The sequence below is a fragment of the Serinus canaria genome, chromosome 20 (assembly GCF_022539315.1).
Source record: "Serinus canaria isolate serCan28SL12 chromosome 20, serCan2020, whole genome shotgun sequence".
In the NCBI taxonomy this organism is placed as follows: domain Eukaryota; kingdom Metazoa; phylum Chordata; class Aves; order Passeriformes; family Fringillidae; genus Serinus; species Serinus canaria.
Window position 1 is genome coordinate 8,562,519 of NC_066333.1, and position 25,088 is coordinate 8,587,606.

General features: G+C 46.5%; 1 protein-coding gene across 4 annotated transcripts; it reads left to right on the forward strand.

Annotated features, from left to right (window-relative positions):
- Positions 1 to 17,711: 17,711 nt before the first annotated feature.
- On the forward strand, positions 17,712 to 24,487 carry LOC108962472 (uncharacterized). 4 transcript variants are annotated; one of them, XM_050982268.1, is made up of 8 exons: positions 17,712 to 17,773; positions 17,907 to 18,087; positions 19,733 to 19,920; positions 20,020 to 20,079; positions 20,264 to 20,614; positions 21,308 to 21,383; positions 21,810 to 21,896; positions 22,613 to 24,487. In XM_050982268.1, exons 3-8 carry the CDS (start codon positions 19,746 to 19,748, stop codon positions 23,058 to 23,060), a joined length of 1,197 nt encoding a protein of 398 aa, XP_050838225.1. In that variant the 5' UTR covers positions 17,712 to 17,773; positions 17,907 to 18,087; positions 19,733 to 19,745; the 3' UTR covers positions 23,061 to 24,487. The 4 variants fall into 4 exon arrangements, with proteins under 4 accessions (XP_050838225.1, XP_030089577.1, XP_050838226.1 ...); XM_030233717.2 differs by lacking the exon at positions 17,712 to 17,773 and having other exon boundaries at positions 17,780 to 18,087; XM_050982269.1 differs by lacking the exon at positions 17,712 to 17,773 and having other exon boundaries at positions 17,780 to 18,087; positions 20,267 to 20,614.
- The last annotated feature ends 601 nt before the right edge of the window (positions 24,488 to 25,088 follow it).

Consider the following 25,088-nt stretch of genomic DNA (forward strand, 5'->3'; position numbering starts at 1 on the left):
GATGGTTTTCTCTGTGAATGGCTGATTGCTTATGTATCTCCTCCTGAAATTCCTGTGCACCAGGGCTGGTGCTGGAACTGCAGCCACACAAACTCCCCATGGAGCTGTGTGGGACCCAGTGGGAATCATTTATTTGCTGCTTTTGATGAAAAGTTGTGACATGAACCTCAGTGTCAGGGAGGTGACACATTAATGCTGCTGCTGTCAGACAGTACCCACACACAGTGTCTGGAGACAGCTCAGGAGAAGATAAAGAAAAACTAGGATTAAATCCCATGTGCTACTGAACTCTATCAGAAACTGCTTGGAGTGAAGTCTGTGAAGTGATTGGGGAGAGCTGGATTAAAGGGACAGCTCTAAGAAGTGTGTGGTACGTCAGTGGTGTCCTAATACTGATCTTTGCACAGAGATGAAAAAGTATCAGTTTGCATGGCCTGAATGTCTAGGTCTGGAAATTGTGTGTTTCACAAGCTGTGCTGAGCTCATCTGGCTCTGAAATATCATCTTTGCCCCTTAGCCAGGAAGGTCTGGCTAAGCATCAGAGTTCTGAACAGATTAATAAAAATCAGTCATAACCCAGAAGCAAACCTTGGCAATACACATCTGTGGCAGGTGAGGAGACCAAAAGCTTTCATTATTGTTCTTGGAGAATAAATTCAGTAATAAAAAATCCTCTCTCTTGGCATTAAAATGCTTTAGTTTCAGCTCTGCCCCACACTATCAATGTCAAGTGTTTCTCTGGGTAGTTGGGGGTAGGTTCTCCCCTGTAGCTCTCTGCAGGTTGGTGCTAATTAAAGATGTTCTCTCAGGTTCAGATGTTTTGGTGCCCGAGCAGGGAGTGCAGAACAGGGATTACCAGTGCTGACATTTGCTGTGCTAGAAAGTCCAAGGGACAAATTTGTGCAAATTAACATGTTTAACTAGGAGGACCAATTCATGTTGTGCTTGCACCAGAGTCTGGGGACAGAGGGCTTTCCAAAGGAAATCTTGGTCCATGCAGGGCTGAGGCCCCTGAGCTGGGGCTCCCTCCAGGCTGGTCCAGCCCCTCAGGGTGCCCAGGAACAGGGGTTGCCTACAGCCCAGTGCACCCTCATTAGCCCTGGGGTTCCCCAGGGAAGAGCCATGGCTGAGGCTCTGCAGGACCAGGCAGGCTCAGCCCTGCTACAACATGGGATCCCATGGGACAGGGCACGCTGGGATTGGTCCCTACAGCTACCAAGTGTGTCCAGAGAAACTGCAAGGAGAGGGTGACCTCTGTCAGTGGGACCCCTGTGTGCACAGATACCCCCACTCCTGGGGTGGCTGTGCCAGCTCCCCCAGGGACCTCCAGCCCTGGGAACCTGGAGCAAGTGGAAACCACAACTTTGTAAATGCTGCCCGTGCCTGTAGCAAATGGAGCAAGTGGAAACCACAACTTTGTAAATGCTGCCCGTGCCCATAGCAAATGCAAAGAGAACTGGTGTGAGAAAAAGAAAAATTATTTATGGAAGAACAGCAACAAGAATACAGAACACTTTAACATTTTAAGAATATTTGTAACAACAACAATCCGTAGAACATATGTACATTTTGTAGCAACAACTATCCGTAGAACGTATGTAGATTTTGTAACAACTATCCGTAGAACAACGTAGAACGTATGTACATTTTGTAACAACTATCAGTAGAACAATGTAGAACTTTTGTAACAACTATCCGTAGAACAACGTAGAACGTATGTAGATTTTGTAACAACTATCCGTAGAACAACGTAGAACGTAGAACGTATGTACATTTTGTAACAACAACTATCCGTAGAACCTATGTACCTAAGAACTTATCTAGCAAAAATATATGAAATGTCTTTGCCGAAGTCTAAATCCTATATCCTGAAGACTACAACAAACTCTAAAACCTATGTATAAAAGGGTAGCATCTTTGTCTGGGATGACCATAACTCCTGGCAGAAATGCAAGCACCATGGTCACTCCAGTCAGGCACAGAAGGCTCTTCAATGGGTCTGGGATGAGGCTTGTGTGGCCCAAAGTGAAGTCAAGACAGGCTTGGCTACCAGACTCCAGGGCAGAGACAAGCCAGCCTGGCAGCAAGGGACCACATGCCTGTCCTGCTGCTGGCATTGGTCTTCATTCAAAAATCATGGCCTTTTCCTCATCTTTTTCATCGATGTCCATGTCCTCTATGTAGTCTTCCATTTCCACCTCCATCTCTTCTTCTTCATCCACATCCACTTCCATATCTTCTTCTTCATTCACGTCCACCTCCATCTCTTCCTCTCCAGTCTCTTCTTCCTCCATTTCTATGTCCTCTGGAGGAGTCTTGATATCCACCTCCATCTCTTCCTCTCCAGTCTCTTCTTCCTCCATTTCTATGTCCTCTGGAGGAGTCTTGATATCCACCTCCATCTCTTCCTCTCCAGTCTCTTCTTCCTCCATTTCTATGTCCTCTGGAGGAGTCTTGATATCCACCTCCATCTCCTCCTCTCCAGTCTCCTCTTCCTCCATTTCTATGTCCTCTGGAGGAGTCTTGATATCCACCTCCATCTCCTCCTCTCCAGTCTCCTCTTCCTCCATTTCTATGTCCTCTGGAGGAGTCTTGATATCCACCTCCATCTCTTCCTCTCCAGTCTCCTCTTCCTCCATTTCTATGTCCTCTGGAGGAGTCTTGATATCCACCTCCATCTCTTCCTCCCCATTGGTGACAATCTGCAGGGGTGGCAAAACCTCAGAGTGGGGTCCCTGTCCCACACCATCCCCTCAGAGCTCCAGCCCACCCGGGCAGTTGGGGGTGTCCACCTCCATGGAACCGCACCATACCTTCATAAAGATAAACATGAGAATCCTGTAGAAATATATGAAAAAATCCATGCTGTAGGGAGCTTTCAGGACTGATGGGGGTAGAAGGGGGCAGGTGACAAGAAGAGTGGCTGGGGTAGGCAGGAGCACAGCGAAGGGTGGGCTGACACAAGGGCCAGTGGCTCTGTTGTGGTCTTTGCTGGGTGCTGGCAGTTGCAGCTGGAACATGGAATGTGACATCACAGGTCCCAGGAGTCCAGGGTCAACCTGAAGTGGACAGTGGGGATTCCTGAATGGTTAGGCTTGGAAGAGACCCTGAAGATCATTGTGTTCCAAGCTGGGCAATCTTCCCCCAGACCTTGGGAGCCCCAAGGATGGGGCACCCACAGCCTCTGTGCACAGCCTGGGCCAGTGCCTCACCACCCTCAGTGTAAAACAGCAGCTTCCTTAGATCCAGCTTCAATCAGCCTCCTGCAGTTGAAAGCCATCCCCCTTGTCCTGTCACCAGAGGCCCTGTTGAACACTCTGTCCCCTTCTTTCCTGTGGGACCTTTCCAGTCTTGCACAGCCACAGTAAGGCCTCCCCAGTGTCTCCTCTTTCCAGGCTGAGCATCCCCAGCCCCACTTGGACAGCAGTCAGTCAGATCAGGAGGGGTCAAGGCTGAAGGGTAGCAAATAGCATCAGGAACTGACAGATGGAAGATTTAGGCCCCATTATTTAGCCTCTAAATTGTACAAAATAAATAACAGTGGAGGGGAAGATGGTGGGACACTGACTCTGTTCTAACTGGTGGTTTTTTTTTTTTTTTTTTCTTCTTTTCTGTCATGCTGACCCAGGTTTTTCTGTTTGAAAGGAAGCTTGGCACAATGTCCACTGTCTTCTCCATTTGTGAAACACCAAGCAGAGTCTGGGCAGGCTGATGATGCAGAGCAAATCTGCAAATATACTGGTGATCCTGAGCCTGGGGATGCAGCTAAACCCAGCCAAAAGTAATTTCTGGAAAGTCGAGCCTGGTTTACATTTTCTTGAGTTTGGCTATGCCAACTTAACCAGTCATTTATAAAAAAGAAAATAAAAACCTCAAACCAAAACAGACAAAAACCCAAATAAACAAACCCACGCAAACCAATCAAACAGATAAAAAACCCCAAATAAAACCAAAGGGAAGTTAGTATAGTTGAATTAGTATAGAATGAGTTAGTATAGTTGTGAGGATATCACAGCAGGCAAATGGCTGCTTCCCACAGGTTCACCATAAAAAGCCACATATAACAGCTGCTCCAAAATATACCCAACAGGAGAACTATAAAAAGTGATACATGGCAACTTTGGGGCAGCTCCACATTAAGGTGAAGGATGAGCAGTGGTACAGATCCAGCATTCCCCACCCTCCAGGCTGCTGTTTGCTCCTGATGAAAGACCCTTGCAGGACTGTGGGCCCTCTCTGTGCAATGTAAATCATCCCCACAGCTCTCAGCTGAGCTGCTGGCATTTCCAGAACTAGATCCAGGATCAATCCTACTGCCTGCTGAGCATCTGTGGAAGATCCTGAGCATCTTCATGCCTAGAACCACAAAACAGCTCAGGCTCTCCCTGGACTGGATTTTCAGGGGAGGCTTCCATATCCCTGTGAGATCTGTTCATCCCTTAACACGTCTGACTTTATGTGATGCATTTGGGTTCCTTCCTTGCTCCTGTGTGCCAGTGAGAACCATCCATGTGAATGGAGGATGCTGTGAACAGGAACATTTATTCCTGGATTGCCATTTTGCTTCACCGTCACTCAGCTGAACATGGTCCTTATCTAAGAAGGACTTACAAGAAATGTGTAGGAATTTTGGCTCTGAGAGGAGCAGAAAGCACATTTTCTACACCACATTCCCAGCAGATGCAGTTTCCCTGGCAGAGCAGTGATTGCCATTCATGTGCCTGGGAAAAAGGTGGAGACCCATTCAGAGATCACAGGTTCATCTGCCCATTGGCCTTGTGTACCTCATTTCACAGGTCCAGTTTCAAGGGCCATTAAAAGAGGCACATGTTTGCCTTGCTACCCAGAAGTGCTGTAATTATTTCCAGGAGAAAACCAAAAATTGACTGTCCTCTGGTGAGGTAGAAATCCCACCACAATTGTGACTCTCTGAGCAAAGACAGCCTGTGCTTTTTGGGGCTGTAACAGCTGAGAGTGTGGCAGAGCAGTTTTTATATTATTTTTAGAGTCCTGAAAACATTGTTCCCCAAACAATCTTTCTCTCCTGTCTTCTGTCATAAACTGTGGAACAGAGAAAATGGGAAGGAGCAGAGGTTTGTTCAAATTGGCTGGGGTTTTTTTTAAGTCTTAAAATAGTGCCAGCTTGATGCATGATACTTTAGAATTGGATTAGTAGCACCTATTTCATCCCACTAGAGAGGTGGGATTTAAGACTTCCAACAACATAAACACTGGATGTGCAAGAACTCAGTTTTCCACCCCTCACAGAAGTATCTTGCCGCACTATTTTAAGCAGCCTCAGCCAGATATATTAAAATACTGCTCCAAACAACAACAGAATGAAAATGTTCCACCAAATGGGGAAAAATAAGAAAAGTGGGTGGCAGCCCTTTCTGAAGGGCTTGTGTTGATTTTGCAAAGTCAGATGCAAACAAGGTTTGCCATATTTCTTTCCTAGAAAAATGTAGATATTTAATAGAAATCTATCTCTGAGGCTGCTAAGTTGGGTATGATTTTAGATCTGGGAGGAGCAAAACAGGTTCCAGAGAAGCTGTGGTGGTGTCACCCTTGGAAGTGTTCAAGGCCAGGTTGGATGGGGCTTGGAGCAACCTGGTCTAGTGGAAGGTGTCCTGAGTATGGTGAGTCCATGAAAATAAACTTTTGGTTTTCCTGAGATGCTGCCTTTGCAAGGGGAGCTCACAAATACCCCATGTAGTTTGACATGCCCTGAGCAGAACCCAGCTTTGCTTTCTCACAGGTGATGAGGGATTTTCACTTGTATTTTATGGGGGATTTTCACAGGGCAGTGCAAGAGCAGCGGAATGTGTTTGACAGGCAGAGAGGGCCAGTGTGGCAGCAGCTTAATTCAATGGAGCTTTTCCTTCTGTGATCCTGTATAACCTGAGGCACTCTGGGGCTCTTGAACCCGGCAGCTGGGCAAGTTAATCATTGTAACAAGTGATAAATTAACTGCTCCACTCTCCTTAGCATGGGTGTGATGAGCATTTAGTAAACTCGTGAGCACTTGCCAAGATGGGAGCTTGTTCTTTGCCAGAGAGGAGGGAGAAAATATTGCTTGGAGTAAATAAAGCAACTCTGCTTCCCCAGGAAGAGGAAAAGAAGCAATTAAATATGTGAGTGCTGCATGGAATAATTTGCACAAGGATATATCTTGTCTGCTATGCAGGAATGTTCCCAATAAACCATGCTTCTCCTGACCTTTATTTTTCTGGATTTCTACCACATGATACAACAGACTCTTAAAAAACCAAAACACCTTGTGGGGAGGCATTTTTTCCTCTCTTCAGAGTGCCTCTTTCTTTTGTTCTCTCCAGAGCTCTCACTTCATTTCTGCTGTTGTTTGGAGCACCTGCTTTCCTCTTTCCTGATCCCCTGGGCTTGTTTTGGCTCTGGGAGTCATGGACACTATTAATTGTGAGGTTTTTTCCCTCTATCTGCTTCTGTTTCTTCAAGTGATTTACCTTCATTTACCTGTTGGAGTGATGGATTTTTCTCACCATTTTATTACTTAGCTTTTTCTTCATTCTCTAAAACCAACTTCTCACTCGCCTTGTGGCTGTTAGATGCCATTATTAGGAGCAGTAATTCTTTCTCTACTGCTTGTCTGAGCTTTCACAGAGAGCTGAGAGCTCTTTGGGGTTAAACTTGACTCACTTCAGTGCCTTCCTTGATGCTGCCTGTGTACTTGGACTCTTGAAGGGAATAAAGTCTCATTGTGGAGATTACAGCTGTGAAATGATGGCTCTTTTGAAGAAGACAAGAATGCTGTTGTCAATATTTTCAAGGATAATCTGAGCACCTTGTTTTGGGGAGAAACAGGGTCAGATCAGTACAGAGGTGGCTGTTGCAGGTACCCAGGTTTGGAGGGAAAGGTGCAGCTCCTGGGGGTGTGTTTGTGGGGGGCTGTAAGGTTTGTGAGGGGTCTCTGGAGCAGTGGGAACGCCCCCTGGGAGATGCACATCAGGAAATGGGTGCACAAAGGGCCTAAAGTGTGACCAGCTTTGGTGAACGTTTCCATAGGAAAAAATATTTTTACTGGGATTTTGGACAATTTGAGGCTCCTTCTCATGTCCTTTGCCTGATAAACATTCCCCCTTTGCAAGAGTGTGGGGAATCCTGAGCTCACATAATGAAAATCCCTGATAATTATGTTTTTTTTTTTTCTATTTTTCAATGTTATCATCCCAGCAGGAGTCAGACTAAGAGAATATGTGTGACCTGGCTGTCTTTAACTTCGTGACAGGAACATGCCATGGGGAAGCTGGTGAGGGGAGCATCACTGCTCTGTCCTTAATTTTCCTGCACAACTGAGGATGATTTAAGAACCGAGGCACAACCAAGACCTTTCCTCCTCCTGTGCTCATCAAGCAATCAGTGCCTCATCACACCTCAGCTTCAAACACCTCGTTTGCATCTGGCTGACCTTGACTCCCCTCCCTGGGTGGGAAGATGAAGAGGTGGAAGTGTAAAAGATTGGGATTTTATGGGTGAGCTGTGAAATAGTGGCTGGTGCAGGCTGGTTTTGTGGAAACATCGTGTGCTGTGCCATGGAGGATGAGAGTAAATGGATTAAACAGGAGATTAAAAGGGCAAGGCACCTGGTTAGCTACTGTTGAAGAAAATGTTGAAAAAAAAATACATGTAACAAATATGTCAGAGATGGTCATTAATTGCACTGCAGGGTCAGAGCTCCTTTAGTAATTGGCCATGTAGTGAATACTAGAAATGATTTAAAAAGCTCTTAACGGCTGAGGGCTTTTACTGAATGGTTGGGAGAAACAAAGGAATACTGTTTCTGGCAGAACTTTTATTATAATTTAAGCATGATCCTCTTTCTGACATAACAGCTGCTTTGAATAAACTGAAATATCTTCTCCATTAGCTCTGGCAGGAGCTGGATAAAGCTTTCATTCAGGTAAACTTGAATCCAACATATGTCTGTAGAATAATAAATTTAATGGGAGCCATTAAACCTATTGTATGAGTAAGGATTGTGCTTAGGGCAAGAAGAAAGAGTAATTAGGAGTGGACAAACCATGAATTATTGTGGGGAAATTATAATTTATGCTGGTTTAGGGGGAATATTCAACTAAACTAAGATAAAAGTCTATGTTCATTGCAGGCTAAGCTTTATAACAGAATTCTACTAGAGCAAATTTAGTAGTCCTGGGCTCCTGACAGACCTTTAGATACAAGTTTACCTCTGGTTTGAGAAAACTCGGGCCTTGTGCAGCATTTTCTGGCTTTGGTCTTGACCCTTGAGCTATAAATGCTCCTGTAAAATTAATGCCAAAGTTATAGCTTCTACAAATTTCTAAGAGTTTCAATGGAGAAAGGTCCACCTGGACTTTGGGGACAGTTTCTCAGAGCAGAACATTTCAAGTGCTGGTAAACTGCATTCAAACTCCCTTTTATTGGGGCATAAATTTCACACCCTGGTCTATCAGTCTGACACATTCTTCCAGAAGAGGCAAACTTTACAAGCCACTTTAAAAATAATTTCACTGACAGGTTTGCAGCTCTGAGAACGTTAATAAACTGAAATGGCTTTTCGCCCTGCAGTAGCTACTAAGTAATTATGATTGTCTGTAGGCAGACTAATGAAACCAGCTGTTAACAACCTAATGAAAATTTTAACCAGCCCTCTGCTCCACAGACACATCCCTTTTCTGTCCCTGATCATCCTGCATCCAGTGCTTCCTAGAGAAGTTTAGTGTTGCTTGATGGTCAGGTAAAAACTGCTTTATTTTGGAGGAAGGGTGCTGCTCTTCTCTGAGGTGGAGCTTCACCTGGGCTGCTGCCAAGCTGGGCTCACAAAGTCCAGTTTCTGCAGGAGCTGGGGAGCATGGAGAGCTTTGATAGCACAGCATGGCAAAGCTGGAGTGGAGGGATCCTGGTTCAGTGTGCCCCTCAGTGGCAGACAGCATTAGTTATTGGTAAATCTTTAGTTCAAAGATAAGGTGCTGTTGTTTTGGCTCTAACCTTAGGTTGCTTTCTATGCAGTTTTCCCTGGCACTTAAGATACTGTTTTACTCTTGCTTTCAATAGTCTGTCATTCCAGATGACCTTTAAAGGTCCCTTCCAACCCAAACCATTCTATAATTCTTTGGATACATGATGAATAGCAACATGTATTTTACCCTTATTATGGATGATTTTACATCATGTCTGGCCTTTTGGGGCTCTTTCTTCTCCAGGTCCTTGTGACTACACTCACTCCTATATGCTCTTAATTTTTTTTATTGCTTACCAGTGAGCATTTTCAGTTCTGCCTCCCATGTTTAGAGCAAGTTTTCTGTGACTCACTGCACCAGACACCAAGTCAGTCCAAAGAAGAGCATTAGGAAGTATCCAGCTGTATTTCCTCTTCTTCCTTCTGGGTACATGCTGCTGTTTTGAGCACTCTGGCTTTCTGAGCTCCCTCACATGTCTTGATCCTTTTCTGGATAACCAGAGGGATATCAGGATTAAATCCTGTCTCAGCTCTGAGGTCTGGCTTTTGAGGAACCCCAGTCATCCTCTCCTACTCATCTCATCCTGGCCTTGGTGGAAATATTATGCCTTCATGGGATTGTTGTTCAGCTTTGGGGCATTTTGGCACTGCTTTTCAGTGAAAGTTTTTGAGACTGTGAAAGGTTTTCTGGTGTGGGAATGACAATTCTCAATCCTAATGCTTGATGGCGGTTGCAGTTGCCTGAGTTGTGAAACCTCCTGAAAAATATTGTTTGTTCTTTTTTCCTTGACTTTTCCTTGACTGTTTTCATCAAGATTAGGAGGTTTGGGGATGTCTTTTCAAAGTGAATTTCAATGATTCTCCTGTCTGGCATTTCAAAGGGGAGCAGAAGTTTGGGGTTTTTTTTAACCAGCACCTGCTTACAACCAATTAGCTAACTGCCTTTAATTAACCATAATATATTCCAGGAGAGCTGAATAACAAGGGAATAAAATCAAGTGGTGACAACTCTGTGACTGAACCTGGACTTCCCCTTTCCCAGGTGCAGGATTCTGGGCAGCCCTGTAACCCTTTGCTGGCCACTTTGAGCTCTGCCATGCAGTGCCTTGGGTTTCTGGGGAGGGAAAAGCATCCAATCCCTCAGCTCCAGGTTCACACTTGTACAGTCCCCTGCAAATCCAGAGGCCAGTGGATATTTCTGGCTGTGGGATTTGCACACTGGAGCTTTGAATTTGAAAGTTTGGGCAGCCTGGCTGCTCAGGGAGGGATCTCTCTGGCTTGAGGGTCTCTGAGCTCTCTCCTCTGTGTGAGGGGCTTGAATCTGTTCTTTCCTCACCTCCTTATCTGCAGGTTTCTTGGTGGAGGCTTTTGCAGACAGGAGAGCATGGCAGAAATGCTGGAATGAAACAGTTATGTCCAAGGTCTGGGCTTAGGTAGTCGATTCATCCCTTAGATGCTGGGCTTTAAAATTCTTTAAACTCCACATGTCATCTCCTCTTACCAATATGGGACTGAGACAACACTGAGTTTGTGGGCTTTTCCTGTGTTAGCAGAACAAACTCTTGCACTTCTAAACTGCGCACATCAGCACTGACATGAGGCTTCACCCCACTCATTACAGACACGAGGGGGTAGCTGCTTATACTGCTCATCTCTGCCACTGGAAGAGAGGCATTCAGAGAACCGGATGCCCCACAGGATTCTGGTTGTGAGCTTTCCTCAGAAACATGGTGAGATGAGACGTGTAGGACTCATTTCTTCAGAAGGGCAGGAGAAACCTCTGAAGGCCTCCCCTAAAGGGCCTCCTTACCCAGCAGTCTGACACAGATTTGCTTCTGAAGAGCTTTGTAATTTGTCCTTATTATGTTCTATGTGTGATTTAATGAAAGCCTCTTTCTCTACTGTAATTGAGCTCTTAATCTCATCTGAAAAGCAGAGCACAATCCCTTCAGAGATGGTGTTTGAGTAACAGCCTGTTTGTGTTTCCTCTGCTGTGGTGCTGCTCGTGGAACTGCTCACTCCTCATTTAGGAGCAGAAAATAAACAGATTTCTCTGAGTCAAAAATACATCAGTGATGCCACACAGAGTAGGGTTGAATAGAAAACTCTTCCACTGCCCAACTGAGCAAGCAAGATCTTCTCTGCTTCTGCAAAGAATATGAAGGAGTGAGTGTTCCTTAGAGAGCACCTGAGGCCTCATGCAGGTGATGCTCAGCAAATGGCACACTGCCATGGCAGCTGTCAGCAAAACAATTGGCTCTGGGCAGGTAAGGGTTGGCAGGAGATAAGAGTGGAAAGTCAAAACAACAGGATGCTGAAAAACTTGTAAGAGGAATAATGACTTCACTGAAAACCCCTCCATCTTAAAGCTTCAAAAAACATTTTTATAAAAATCCACAAAAATGTCCTGATTTTGATCAGTCTAATCTTCCTAAATAGCATTTTGCAATCAGAATTGGGAGTTGAGGGACACTACAGAGGGCTCAGCAGAGGATTTTTCATTGTGACCTTAGTACATATTTTTTACTGTGCTGTAGTTTGGAAAGAGGCCTCAAGCTCCAGCTGCAGCCTGGGGAGACCCTGGTGATATAAACACTCCCCAAAGCTGCTGTGGGACTGACCCAGAACCAGAATCTGCAGGGAACTGTGTAAAATACTTCCCACTAGAAAACACTTGAGGCTTGATTCCCAGTTCAGACCACAGGCAGTGCCAGTAGTCACCAGTTTGCTCCTGTTCTGTGCAGAGCTGGTGGCCATGAGCAGCAGAGCTGTGGGGTGAACAGGCTGATGGCTTTTTGGGGCACACAGAACCTGCCATCCCTTCTGCCTTGTCCCCACTAGAGAGTGGATTTTCCTAGAGAAATACCTGGAGAGTGGGAAGGATGAAGAGCAAATCATTCCCTGCCAGTGGATGCTGTGCTTGTTGCAAACACATGAGTTCCATCTGGCAGGAGTCCTTGCTGTCAATCCACAGGGATTTCAGGCTGAGATCAGCTCAGCTCTGTCATTTGCCAGGGGATCGAGGATCAGACTTGGCACCACACTTCCAGAGCTGGGGACGAGTGGGTTGAATCACATCCAGAGACAGGATGAGGAATTGGTCGTGTTTTGTCTTGCCATGCACACCAGATATCCTAATTTAAAGCTGTGCTGTCTTCCCATATTCTGCTTCTTCCTCTGAGAAAACCCATCCATTTTGATCCTGTTCCTTCCACCCATCCCTCTAAAGATCTCCATTACTGGAGTAATTGGCGCTATTGGATCAGCCTTTGATGTGATGAGAAGTGGATTTTTATAGTCAACATGCCAATTTAAAGTGCTGCAAATAAAAGATCAATGACTTCTTTCCTGGATAAGAAATTAAGGTAAAATCTTTCCATCTAATGGGCTGAGTGTACAAAGCTAAAGAGGCAGAAGATTTAAATGAGATTGTCTCCTGAGAGGAGTAGATTTGTCAATTTAGCAAATTAGAGAGAATATGCTTTCACCTTTGAAGTAGTCAGGTACCAAAATGATGCCACTTTGAGCAGGCAGGGCTGGGAATTGCTCCCATGGGCTTTGACAGATCTATTGACACAAGAGCCCATTCGCTGGAGCCATCCCTGGAAGCAGGGCCTGGAGAGACAACTGGTCAAGGGCAATGTCTCTGCCTGATTTTACAGAATGTTTGGCAGAACTTTCCCTTCTCTTTGCAGCCCTGTAGAAGGTGTCCTGGGTGACACCATCCTGCCACACGCTGCCTGCCTGGTGGCACTGGGGTGGCTTCGCATGAGGCCCCCGGGCCTGCAAGGGCCCTGCGCCCTCAGCCAGAGCTGTGGCAGGTTAGAGGGAATTTAATGAGTTATTCAGCAGCACCAAAGGCCCTGTGAGAAGTAATTAGTGCTGTGAGGTGAAATCAGAGGGTTTAATGCTTTTTGGCAGAGGATCAGGTGCTGTTGCAGAAACTCCCACCCGGAGTGTGGCGGCCCAAGGCATCAGGAGAGGGATGAGGTCCTGCACTGCTTCTTGTCCAAAATCAGCCCCAAATACATTGCCTCCTAATGCAAATAACTTCTTTTTGGTGTCTTCTGCCAGAAACTGGGCAAAAATTGGGAGGGGGGAACACCAGCCCTGAAATGCTGAGGAAAAAGAGCTCTGTTCCACAGGGATGCTGTGGAGGGGCCTGGAGGCAGTGTGTGCCAACTGGTGAGTCCCTTCTGCAACTGCTAACGTGCTCCTGACTTTATTTAATTAATTAGCAGCAGGGGGAGAATGTGTAATCAGGGTTGTGCTGCTGTAGTAACAGGAAACAAGACGTTCTCTGGGTGCTGGAGCTGCTCTCAGGTACTCATGGCTGTGCTCGCCAAGTGACTCAGAGGAGGAGCAGGAGCAGCTGCTGGCACCCTGCCAGCCCAGCTCTCGGATTTTGCTGTTCCCAGGCACGGACCTCACGTCCCTGCAGCAGCTTTCCATCCAGGAATGGTGTGGAAAAGGGTGGTGAGCCCCCAGGATGTGATGAGACGAATTTTCCACATCAGCCCTTTCTTGCGGTGTTATTTCCTCCCCTAGTGAGATGATGTGCTGGTATCCCTTTCAGTGGGGCTTGTTACTAAGTGAAAAATTAAGGGTTTTTTTTCTGCTTTTTGGCCCTGATTTTGTGGCACTAAAGCCTGTGCTTTAATGAAAAATGTGGTCAGTCCTGCCACTTTCTCAGGAGCTGCTCAGATACTTGAATTTAAGCAGGTTGATATTTCCCAGGTACCTTCAGCTGTAATAATTGCAATGTAAAATACTTTCTCCCTTTTCAGTCTCATGGAAATGATCTATTATTTGATTTCCAGTACCTCCTTAGTTTGGTTAATTCCTGCTAGTCCCCTTGAATGCTAAAAAGAGGCTAATGCTAAATACTTGAAAGAATCAGAAAAAGCTTTGGGGATATTTGAAAGCCATCATGTATTGCTACCCTCCCTTATTAAAGGTTCCTTCCTTTTTTAATTTGGGTGATCTTTTCCATTTTTTTTTCCTCCTAACTGTGCTGCTGCTATCTCACTGCCAAGCTCACAAAAGGACCCCAAGAAATCAGCCAGCCAAGCAGATAAGGAATCAGATATTGTAGAGCACAAAGGTTTAATAAATACAGAGAGCTTGAAAAAAAAAGGGTTTGCAAAATGGTGGGAAGCTGCTGAGGTTAAAAGGAAGGGGATTTGGGGTGGGATTACAAAGGGGAAACCCTTTTCTGAAGAGAAATAAAATACCTTGTGCTCTAAAAATCTTAATTAATTCAGGGCAATTATAGAGAAGGAATAAGAATTTGCATTAAGTAAATGGAAGCCCTTACAGCCAGTGGACTCTGTGCAGAGCCCATTGCAAATCTGAGCCTGGTGCATTTAGGCTCTGATTTTCTAATTGTTTTTTGGTCTCTTTCACATGAGGATAATCAGGGAAGATCTCTGACCCAGAAAGAATTTAACAAAGTGTGGTAGGTAGGACTTGCAGGGTCTAGCTGGCTGCTCACCCTCATGGTGGCTTTGCTCCCCACGTCTGTGTAACTGAGCTTCTTTCTGGCCTGTTAGAAAAGAGCCAGTCTTTAATTAAAACGCAGTTAACTCCAACCTCATTAGCCCGGATCGTATTTCACTGTTCCCTGGAACGCAGGCAGAGGTGGGACTTGTACTCGTTTCATTACAAATGCAAAATGCCACCGGGTGGTCGCTCTCGGGAACAGACAGTGCCTTACACTCCAGCGTTTGTCCTCGTGGAATGCAAAACCATCCCCCAGATCCATCCTAATGGCTCCATCAGCCACCCTGCCAGCCCAGACTGGGCAGGTCTCTGTCCCCCCTTTGCCCTGGCAGCACTGATCCCTCCTGGTGATGCCATCCCCTTCTCCTGGCAGTGTGGGAAGGATGCAGAGCTGGTCTCTGGGAACCACCGGGCTTGAGGGTTCCTGTGTCATGTCGTTGTGGTGATAAAAACTAATGAACCATGTAGCTCTTGTCTCTCAGTTATTGAACTCCGGCTGCTTGCTGGAATTGCTGAAGGATGTGGACCTGCTGGAGCCAGTACAGAGGAGGCTGTGAAGATGCACAAAGGGCTGGAGCGGGTCTGCTCTGGAGACAGGCTGAGAGAGCTGGGACTGTTCAGCTTGGAGAAAAGAAAGCTCCATAGAGATTTGAGCTCCTTCTAATGCCTGAAGGTGCTTGAGGAGACCTGGAGAGGGACTTTGGACAAGGGTCTGGAATGGCAGAACAAGGGGGAATGGCTTCAGCCTGACAGAGGGCAGGTTTAGATGGATATTGGGAAGAAATTCTTTTCTGTAACGGCGGTAAGGCCCTGGTACAGGCTGCTCAGAGAAGCTGTGGCTGCCCCATCCCTGTGGGTTTTTCAGACCAGTTGGACAGGGCTTGGATCAACCTGGAATAGTGGAAGGCATGGGAGATGGAATGAGATGGTCATTAAGTTCCTTACGAACCCAAACCATTCTAAAATTCTATGACTGGGCTGCCGAACCCAGCCAAAAGAAGAGCTGCATTGCTGAGGTTAAGTGAAGAAGGAGATTGAAACCACCTGTGTTTGCACTTGCAATCCCTTCCAACATCAATTAAGATTGTTCTGATAAAGACCCGGGCAGTGCTCAAACAGCTGCTGAAGCTGTTCCCGGCTGTATCTCTGGGTAGGATCACAAAGGAGGCTTTGTTGTTCTTCAGTCTTGGCTGAAATCTAAATCTCAGCAGTGCAGCTCAGAGGGTGACATGTGCTGGCACTGGGGCCACTGTGTGGGACTTGTTCTCAGAAAAATGGGAGATGCAGAGGACAGGTTCCTGAATACAGTAATTCTACCTACACCGGAACTGAGGCATCTGCCCAGGAATTTCATATTCAACGACTGGGAGGGAAATCTAATCAGGGCTTGCTAATTTTCATGAAGTCAAACACCTGGGATTCACTTCAGCCCCACATTTTCCTGGAAAAATTCAATACAAACGTTGTATATTTATACACAGGCACTTGACTTTTTCTGTTGTTTTATGAGACTACAATTTGTCTTCCTCTTGTGGTTCCTGCAATCCTTCCTCTCCTGTGGTTTGCAGTTGAATTACCAACCTCTACCCCAGGAATAGTCATCTGTTATGTTTTGGATATTGTTGTTCTTCAAAGGAAAGCAAACAATGCCAGTTTAAGCCAGCCCTCTTCCCTGGCAGATTTTTTTTGGAGCCGAGTCCTGCCTCAAACCAGAATCCAATCTCCTCTCCATTGTTGTGTAGCTCTATTATTTTTCTCATCATTGCTTTTCCATTTTTTATTACTATGCAGCTCTCAGTCTTGAGCAACGTCATTCAGAACTGCACAGAAGTCACATACTGCTGCTTTTCTATTCATATCTGTTTGTTACCTAATCCCAACCAGCTCTCTAATGAACATCTGCTCTTACCTGGGCTCACAGGTGTATTTTTTAGCTGTAAATATTGCAGATCAGGGATGCAGAATTTTTCTTACTTTGTCAATCTGATCAAGGTCCTTTTCTAATATGTCTAACTGAGCATGTGAATTCTCCCTTTATCCCAACAACCTCCAGTGCTGTTTTTGGCTAAGATAAACCAGACAGTGCTGTTTGGAGTCACTCCCCACCTATTTTTCCAGCTCATCCAGTGACTGGGGTAGGATGGCTGGTTGGGTTGTGCAGACAATGCACTGCACCTTCCCCTGCTGGTGTCCAGGCTGGATCGTGGCAGGTTGGATCCATGGGATCCATCCTTTGCCATGCCATGTGATCCTCCAAGCAGTAGGGATAAAAAGCCCAGTGTTGGGGGCTGAGCAGTGGTGTTTTTGGGAGAACACAGAGATGTGCATGGCCAGCTGGATGTCTGCACTGGTGTGAGCACCAGGCCTGATGTGCTGAGCCCAGTGCCACAAACAGTGCTCACCCTGGCTGGGACACTGAGTCAAGGAGCTTTGCAAGAATTGTGTAGCTTGGAAGAGCTCTCAAAGTTCATGGAGTCCAACCATTTTCCCAGCACTGCCAAGCTCACCACTAAACCATGTCCCCAGGTTCCACATCCACCCCCAGAGATGGTGACCCCAGTGCCCTGGGAAGCCTGTGCCAGTGCTGGACAACCCTTTTGGTGAGGTATTTTCCTAATATCCACTCTAAGCCTGCACTGGTGCAACCTGAGGCTGTTTCCTCTTGTCCTCTACCTGGGAGAAGACACTGTGCACACACACAGAGGGACAGATGGGCAGGGGAATGGGAATTCCTTTTGACTCCTCAAGCAGAAACCCATGCGGATGTCTTTCTTTTTGCACAGCAGGTAAAAACTGAAGCAGTGAGATGTAACCAGGGAGGTGGGGGTAGAGAGATGCTTTGAAAGGGGATAAAACTTGCTGCCAGGTTTTCCTCTGTGAGCAAGTCCAATTTCTTTCTCTCTCTCTTTTTTTTTTTTTTTTCTTTTGGTGCTGTGTTATTCCTCCGTGGGCAGGAGGCTGCAGGCATTTCAATTTTCTTCAAGTCCTTGTTTCAGAAAGGGCCCTAAATATGTTCTCTTCTCAGAGGCAGTAAACAGCAAGTGCACAATGCAGCTTCTCTAAGCCTCTTCTCCTGTCTCAGGGAGAAAGGAATTCTCCAAGCCCTAGAGCCTGACTCACTCGCTGTGTGAGCATGAATTAACCAGGAATGTTCGAGAATTATTCCTGAATAATTCATGAACCTGAATTAATCATGCATTTTCATGAATTATTCATGAATAACTCATGGAAATGCAAGGTTTATTCATGCTCCAAAAAACCCAAGGCTTTTTCTCTTCTCTTCTGCTCTCTCTCCCTGTAAGAAACAGACCTGAAACAAGCTAAGGAAAAAAATAATATATGTATATGGGAAACGAACAGGAATAATAATGCTGAAACAAAACAAGCAGGAAAAAAGAAAGCAAAAGCTCTTTTTTTTTTTTCTTTGCAGTGGGGACAGCAGGTGGGAGCTTTCCAAGCCAGACAAAGGAGACCTGACAAGGACCTGTGGTGAAGGGACAAGCCCAAGGCAAGGAAGTGTCCGATCACCTCCTCTCCTGGAACAGGCAGCAGAGACCTGGAGAGACAGGAGACATCTTGCACGACTCAACACCTGGAGCAGTGCTAACCAGGCAAGGAGCAGCTCTGTTGCTATCAGGATTGTGATCTCTCTTTTTTTTTTTTTTTTTTTTCTCTCTCTGTTTGTGATTTTGTGTAATTTTGTTGCATTCATAAGGGTAAATGAACAACTGGTTTGGGGAAGGAAGATGAGTGTGTTTTCTTTAAATGTTAAAGGAAAACCCCTCCAGAGAGCTGTCTGGGCTGGGGTTGTTTGCTGTCTGGAATGTGGAGCTCTGTTTCTGAGAGGGAGAGGGCTCAGCTATGCATTTATCCAGTTTCTGTTCTGTAGCCTTCCCTGTGTTTGGGAGAGGGCTGGGGGCAGCTGCCTGCTGCAGGGAAGGGGATGTGGGGAGACAGGCACACAGATATTTTGTATGTGGTGCTTACTGATAAAAAAATCAATGCCAGGGTGTGTATCAGTCAGGAGAAAAGGGTTGGAGAAAAGCAGGTGTGAGACTGTGCCAGCAGGGCAGACTGGCAGGTTTGGGGAGAATTATGGTTCCTGCAGGGAGCTTTGCTGCAGCTGATGGTGGCTGAGGTAGGGATGGAGAAAGTTCTCCACAGTGAACTTGAACCTTCCAAGTGGGAGGAATCAAATCCAGGAAGGACTTTAATGGGGGTGTAGAGATAAAACAAGAAACTGGAATAAACTGGGTCCTAGCTGCCTATTCTGTCCCAGCTCCCTCCCATCTTTGGACACCATGGCCATTCTTCGCCTGGTGCCCAGCACATGGGCTCAGCACTGTCCCCAGCACCCTTCTGCCAAATCCTGCTGCCAAGCAGAGCAGGCAGGACTGGGGTGATGCTGCCAGGGCCCTTAGGAGCTAGAAAGAAACTGCTCCTGAGCTCAGCAGCCCTCTGCTCCTCAGCTGCTCCTCTGGCACGGGAGATTTTGGAAATCCTCACCAGCCTGGCTCTCCAGTTTCTCCAGTGATTGAAGTCTGCAGCTCCAGGGGCAGAAAGAGAAAGCTCAGTGGGCAGAGCCCTGGGCCAGGACTTCGGATCCAGCTCCTTGCAGCTTTGTTGCCTGACTGCCTTAGACATATCTATCACTGCCCTGTGCCTCAGTTTCCCCATGGGTGAAATGAAGGGAATTTTCTGTTCTCTTATCAAAGCATTTTGATGTTTACTGGGGGAAATATTTGTGCAGGCAAAGGAACGATAATTTCCTGGAATACCCCTGGGTCTTTCTGAGTCTCTTCTCTGCACTGCCTTGATATCACATAGACACAGCCCTGCACTGGAGCAAAGTGCTGTAGATCCAGTGAAGTTCTTTGAGCTGTGATGGTTCACAGGGGCAGAGGAACCAGTCTGTGTCTGCTCAGTGCCTTGTTCAGCATCTGCTCAAAGTGTCAGCTGTGAGGGCTGCCTGATGCCAGGTGAGACCTGGCATGGCTGTCACTGCAGAGGACACTTGGCATGTGGTGCTGTGCTCACCAGACCCAAGACAGTCTCCCAGCAAAGGGCTTTAGGATGAGGCAAGCTCAGAGGGGTGAGAATGGGAACAGAGAAATAACTGGCAGAGAAAATGCAGTGCCAAATATTTTATATCTGCAGGTTGTGCTGCCCTGGGTAAAGCACAGCTTGTGAACACTCCCACCCCCAGGAGAGCCCAAACCCCTGTGGTGACATTCCCATCCTGTCCCTCTGCTCCAGGTGGGCAGCCCTGATGTCAGCCAAGCTCTATGTGCTCATCAGCTGGCCCGACGGCAGCCGGGTCATCAGCATGGAGAACATCAAGGAGCCCCGCAAGCCTTTCCACCTCTACTCCGTGGGGGAGCAGGTCCTGGCCCGCTGCCCTGGCTTCAGTGGGCTCTACTGGGGAGTGGTGGAAGGCATCAGTGGTAAGTGACACCCCCCTGGCCTGGGTTTGCAATTTGGGGCTGCTCAGGAGCAACCTTCCACGAAGGAGTTTAGTGCTCCAAGATCTTCTCTTGCTACAGAGCATAAAGGTATTTTGGAGAAGAAGCTGCTGGAAGATCGACAGCTCCTGGAGAAGTTAAGTGAGTAAGGGCTTTTAAACATTGCACCTTTCTATTTCCATGGGGTTTTTCAGGTGGGAGGATGGTGAGCATGTTGTAGTCCCATCATAAATTTCACATCACTACAATCAGTGTACCAGAGCACTGAGTGGGAGTGGAAGTTTGCTGCCCCATTGCACATCCTGAGTATCTCCCTTCCTTTCAGAAGAAGAACCAGCTGTCCACAGCATGATGCCGTCCCCACCAAAAAAATCCAGGAAAACCTTTCCAAAATGGACCCCAGGGAATGCATCTAGGAAACCCCCCAGTGACAGGACCTGTCCTGCAAAGCCAGTGCTGAGGGTGGCTGAGGCCAGCCTGCCCCATGATGCCAGCAGCTCCTCCATCCTCAAGGACAGGCATGTCCTGGGAAGCATGGCAGGGAGCCCCCGCTCACTGGCAGCTCCCCCCCACCCAGCCAGTGCCTTCACACCTCCTTCCACCTTCATCACCATGGCCATGCCAGGGCCAGGGACTTCCCAGAGTGAAGAGGACAGGGCTGGTCCAGCTGCCAGAGGTAACCTTGAGTTCTGGCTCTGCTGCCTGGTCCTGAGTCACAGGGTGGGATGGGGACTTGCAGAGCAGCCAGAAAACCTCTGCTTTGCTCTGGGGCTGTATGGGCTTTGTCTCAGGGCTGCAGAGGTTAGAGATGGCATTTCCTGGTCTTTTCCACCTGGGAGATCTATTCCAGGAGGGCTGTCTAAGGGGAGATGCTGTGTATGGTCTCTGCTCTGTCTCCTGGGCTGGCAGTTCTCTCCCCCCTAACCAAAAGACAATCTGAATGAATGACTGCCTGAATAACTGAAATTCCCAAAAGCTCTGTGTCTCCATTAGTCAAACCTTCTAGATTTGCTTATTTCCCTATTTTTCCACCCACTTCTACACCCATTAAATGCACTTATGTAAATATGCTACTGTCTTATTTGCCTGCTGACTAACAGCAGCATCTGGAGACAAGCTGGCTCTGCTTGCCTTGCCCCCACCATATCATTTGCACTGGGAACAGAAGCCCTTGAGATGCCACCTTTTTCTAACAACAAATCCCCATTGATCAGTCCTGGAGAGCCTGTCTGGATCACTGTTATGCAAATGGAATAACGTGTTGCCATGCAATCTAGCAGGGGTGCTTAGATAATCTGTTCTGGAGACAGAGGGGTTCAGGACCTTTTCAACAGCTGATTCTTCAGTTTGTCTCCCACCCCTGCTGCAGATTATGTTGCCCTTCCAATGAAGAGGAAGTCAGATGGCATCTTGTCCCCGTGCCAGCAGCAGATCTGTCTGAGCAGGTAACACCTGAAAGCACAGTAAGGAGCTTGAATGTTTCACACCACACATATTGATTTCTGCCCGCTCTGTCTTCATTCTCTGCCAGTGCTTGCTTTGAGTAGATGCTCATGGAGGTTAAATCCAAAGCACAGAAGATTATAAGAGTTTGTGTGGGCACATACAGCAGAGAAATGAGCCTGTGCTCTGAAGTCCTGATTCCATGGTGGGTCAGTGGGAGGTCCCCATATCTGTGTGCCAGGGGATGCACAAGAGTTTGTTCACATGAAGAACCCCTCATGTTCCTTCTCAGTCTAATTTATTCTTGTTGCAAATGAAACCAGAATTGACTTTGCTTTGAGTTTCAGATAATTCTCCTCAGGAATGAATTTGAAGATGAGCACAAAGCTGTTTGCAGCAGTGCTGTTTAACTTGCTTGTTTCTTCCAGCCGTGAGGAGCGAAAGATTGATGCTTTGCAAGAGATGGATGGCTTTGAGAGGGCTCACAAAAATTTCAGTCCTGGTGGGGTGGAAAGGTAATTAGCAAAAGAAGGCAATGTGTTCTCCTCCTCACTAGAAGAGTGAGCAGTGAGATCACAGATAGGTGACAACGTGGGGCAATTTTAAACTTCAAAGTTGCTGAGTCTCTTTACAATTGAGCCAGGTGTTTCTGATTGTAGGGCTTGGGTTTAGAGATGCAAGAAGGCTCTAAAACAGTGCAGAAACTACACAGCTCTTGCCTATAACAATCAAAACATGGTTGTGTATTCCTTGTTTTATTGCTCATTACTTTGATGGCCAGTATCCAGTGATAAAGTGATGCTAGGGACAGTTTTCTTGCAAAGAAATGGGTGCAAAAAAAAATTCAAGTTATGGTTCTTGTATTGTCATTTCCCACAAGTCTCTTGTTTAATACCACAAATATGTCTGTCTTGGGACCTGCAAGACAAGCTTTATGTCTTTCCTTACAACTGAGAAGAAAATTGAGCATTGAAGTCTCCATGTATGCATGCCAAGGGGGAGTTGAGGGTTAAACTGAACATTCCTGAGTGCTGAAAAGTCCAGACCATGTCATTTGTCTCTCCTCCCTTATTCCTCACCCAGGATTAAATGGAAGGGTTGATGCTCTGTCAGAGGACTTGTCCTGCCCTGTTGGCAGAAGGCATTTAATCACTGCTTGGGTGGAGGAGTGACATCCACAGTGAGGACATGGTATCTTCTTGCCTTTACACAATCAACTTTAATTTTTCAGGGTGGAGAAGATGGAACAGCTGGAAAGGATGGTGTTGGACCTCCAACAGGACGTCCTCTCTCTGAAGAAGAAGGTGCAGAGGCTGGAATCCCTGTCCTTCCAGGAGGAGCCCCACCGACAGCCGTGTGAAGTGGTGGAGCTCTTCAATGGCTACACCAAGGAGCAGCTCAAAGAGACCATCAGGTTTGACCAGAAAATCAGCACAGCCTGCAAGACTCTGCTCTACAAACTCTTCACCTCTGACTACATCCAGAGCCACTCCATCACGGGGCGCAGGGGCAATACCTTCCGCGAGGCGAAGCCCATGATGGACGAACGCTGCATCAAAATCATCAGGGTGCTGCTGAAGCAGAAGTTTGGGGATCACCTCAGTGACACTGTGATCACAGAGAAGATCCAGAATGTGCAGAAAGCCCTGAGGCAGAAGTTTAAGACAGAATGTCTCTGAGGTGGAGGGGATTTTGTGTCTCCTCCTACCATTCCTGTGTCCCTGAGCAGCCCTCCCAGGAGAGATGAGCTGAGCAGCTGCTGCTCAGTAGATTTCCCCCAGGGAGCCAGCCCAAGTAAACCATGTGCTGAACACAGCTCAAACACTGCCAAACCTCTGCCTCCATCAACTGAGCAGGAATTGGGCCCAGCTTGGCTTGGTATTTGCACTCTACAAGTTCCCATCCAGTCTGTGTGCAAACCTCACTGTGAGTGCATGGGATCACCTCTGTGACTCTGATGATGTGCTCAAAGGCTTCAGGGCTCCATTTGAGTCCAAGAATGGGTCAGGAAGGTGGCCCTGTTCCACACTGCAGACATGTTGGCCTTGGGATAGGAAATCCAGCTGCAGGCAGTCTGTGACACCCAATGCAGCTTCTCTCTGTCTGCCTCTGGTTGCTCGTTCTGCCTGTGGGACAATATTTACATTTTCCTCACAGTGAATGTTTTATTTCTAGCACTAACAGAAAAGGCAGACTCATTAAAATGACATCTTAAAACATTCAGAAAAAGATAACTTGTTTTGTTTTTCTGTTTATTTTAATGTAGCTGTATGGAGGAATTGTCTTCCCTAACAAAAGCCTGCTGAACAAGAGAAAGGGTCACCCATGGAAGTTACATTAATTTTCTTTTCAAGATCAGATTATTTCCATACAAGAGAAATCCCTTACATTTTTATGATGCAAGAATGAGGGATGGAGGACAAAATATGGCCCAACTTTGCTTTGAAGGTATACATATTGTGGACACTGTCACTATTATTTAAATACAGTATTTTTATCCTAGATAAGAAATGATAAGTACAATCAGTCCCCTTGCTGGGGGACTACAGAGAAGGTCTAGAAAGACATCTTTTCCTAAGTAATTCAGAGCTGGAGTGTGGGTGGGTTAAAATTGTTCTAAGTGTTAAAAGAATGAGATGCTGACACCAGTCCAGCACTTAACAGAAGTGCTGCAAAATACCAAACATTCCCTTTTACAGAGGCTTCTCAGACAAGGAATTGGTTTTTCTCAGCTTAATTTTTAAATTATTCAGGAGAAAAAATGCCAGTGGGTTTGCATTAATCAAAACATTTGGTTTAATTTATATGTTTTGTTGTGTTTTCAAGTATTTAATTTCTTCACAGTTACATGAGAAACAATAATGCAAAATAAACATATTGGAGAAAAAAGGAGCTGTTTTGAAAGGGGAAACACAAAAAAAGGAAAGGTGTTATTCTCAGAATTTTCCTCCCCCTTCAGCCTTTTTTTGAGCTCATCCATTAAAGCAGGGTTAATGCTGTGCTGTATTTTGGTTTTGGAGGAAGATAGGCTTGCCAATGTTTCTGGTTCTATTTTCATCAGGTATTTCTAACAGTCATGTTAAATTGCAGAGATAACAACTAAAGACATTCCTTCTGTTTTCCCAGTGCAAATGCTTTTCCTAACTATGGTGCAAACACATTGTTGATGATTTCTCCCTTCTAGGGACCTTGGCCTGAGCAGCATCTGGAGCAGATCTGCTGTGGTCACTTAGAGCCCAGAGTGCAGCCAGTCCTGGAAAATCCACTAAAACTGAGCAGAACTGCCCCAAAACCTCCTCAGTGCAGAAACACACCTTGAAATACACCAGCCCTGCCAGAAACCTGGGACCTTAGGCTGGAATCACTGCTCAGGGAAATGCCCCAAGTGATGTTTTTTATGTTAACTTGTCAGAGAGAAGATTGAGGAGGCACAACCAGCCTTATCCTGCAGAACCTTAAAGCTCACCCTCTTCCACCCCCTGCCATGGGCAGGGACACCTTCCACTATCCCAGACTGCTCCAAGCTCTGCCCAGCCTTGCCTTGGACACTTCCAGGGATGGGGCAGCCACACCTTCTCTGGGCAGCCTGTGCCAGGGCCTCTCTCAATCTTTCCTCCCCGATGTTCGTGACATCCCTCACCAAGCTGCAGCCTGGAAAGCCAGCTCATGAATGTTATTTATTAAAATAAGTGCTGCTGCTGTCCTCC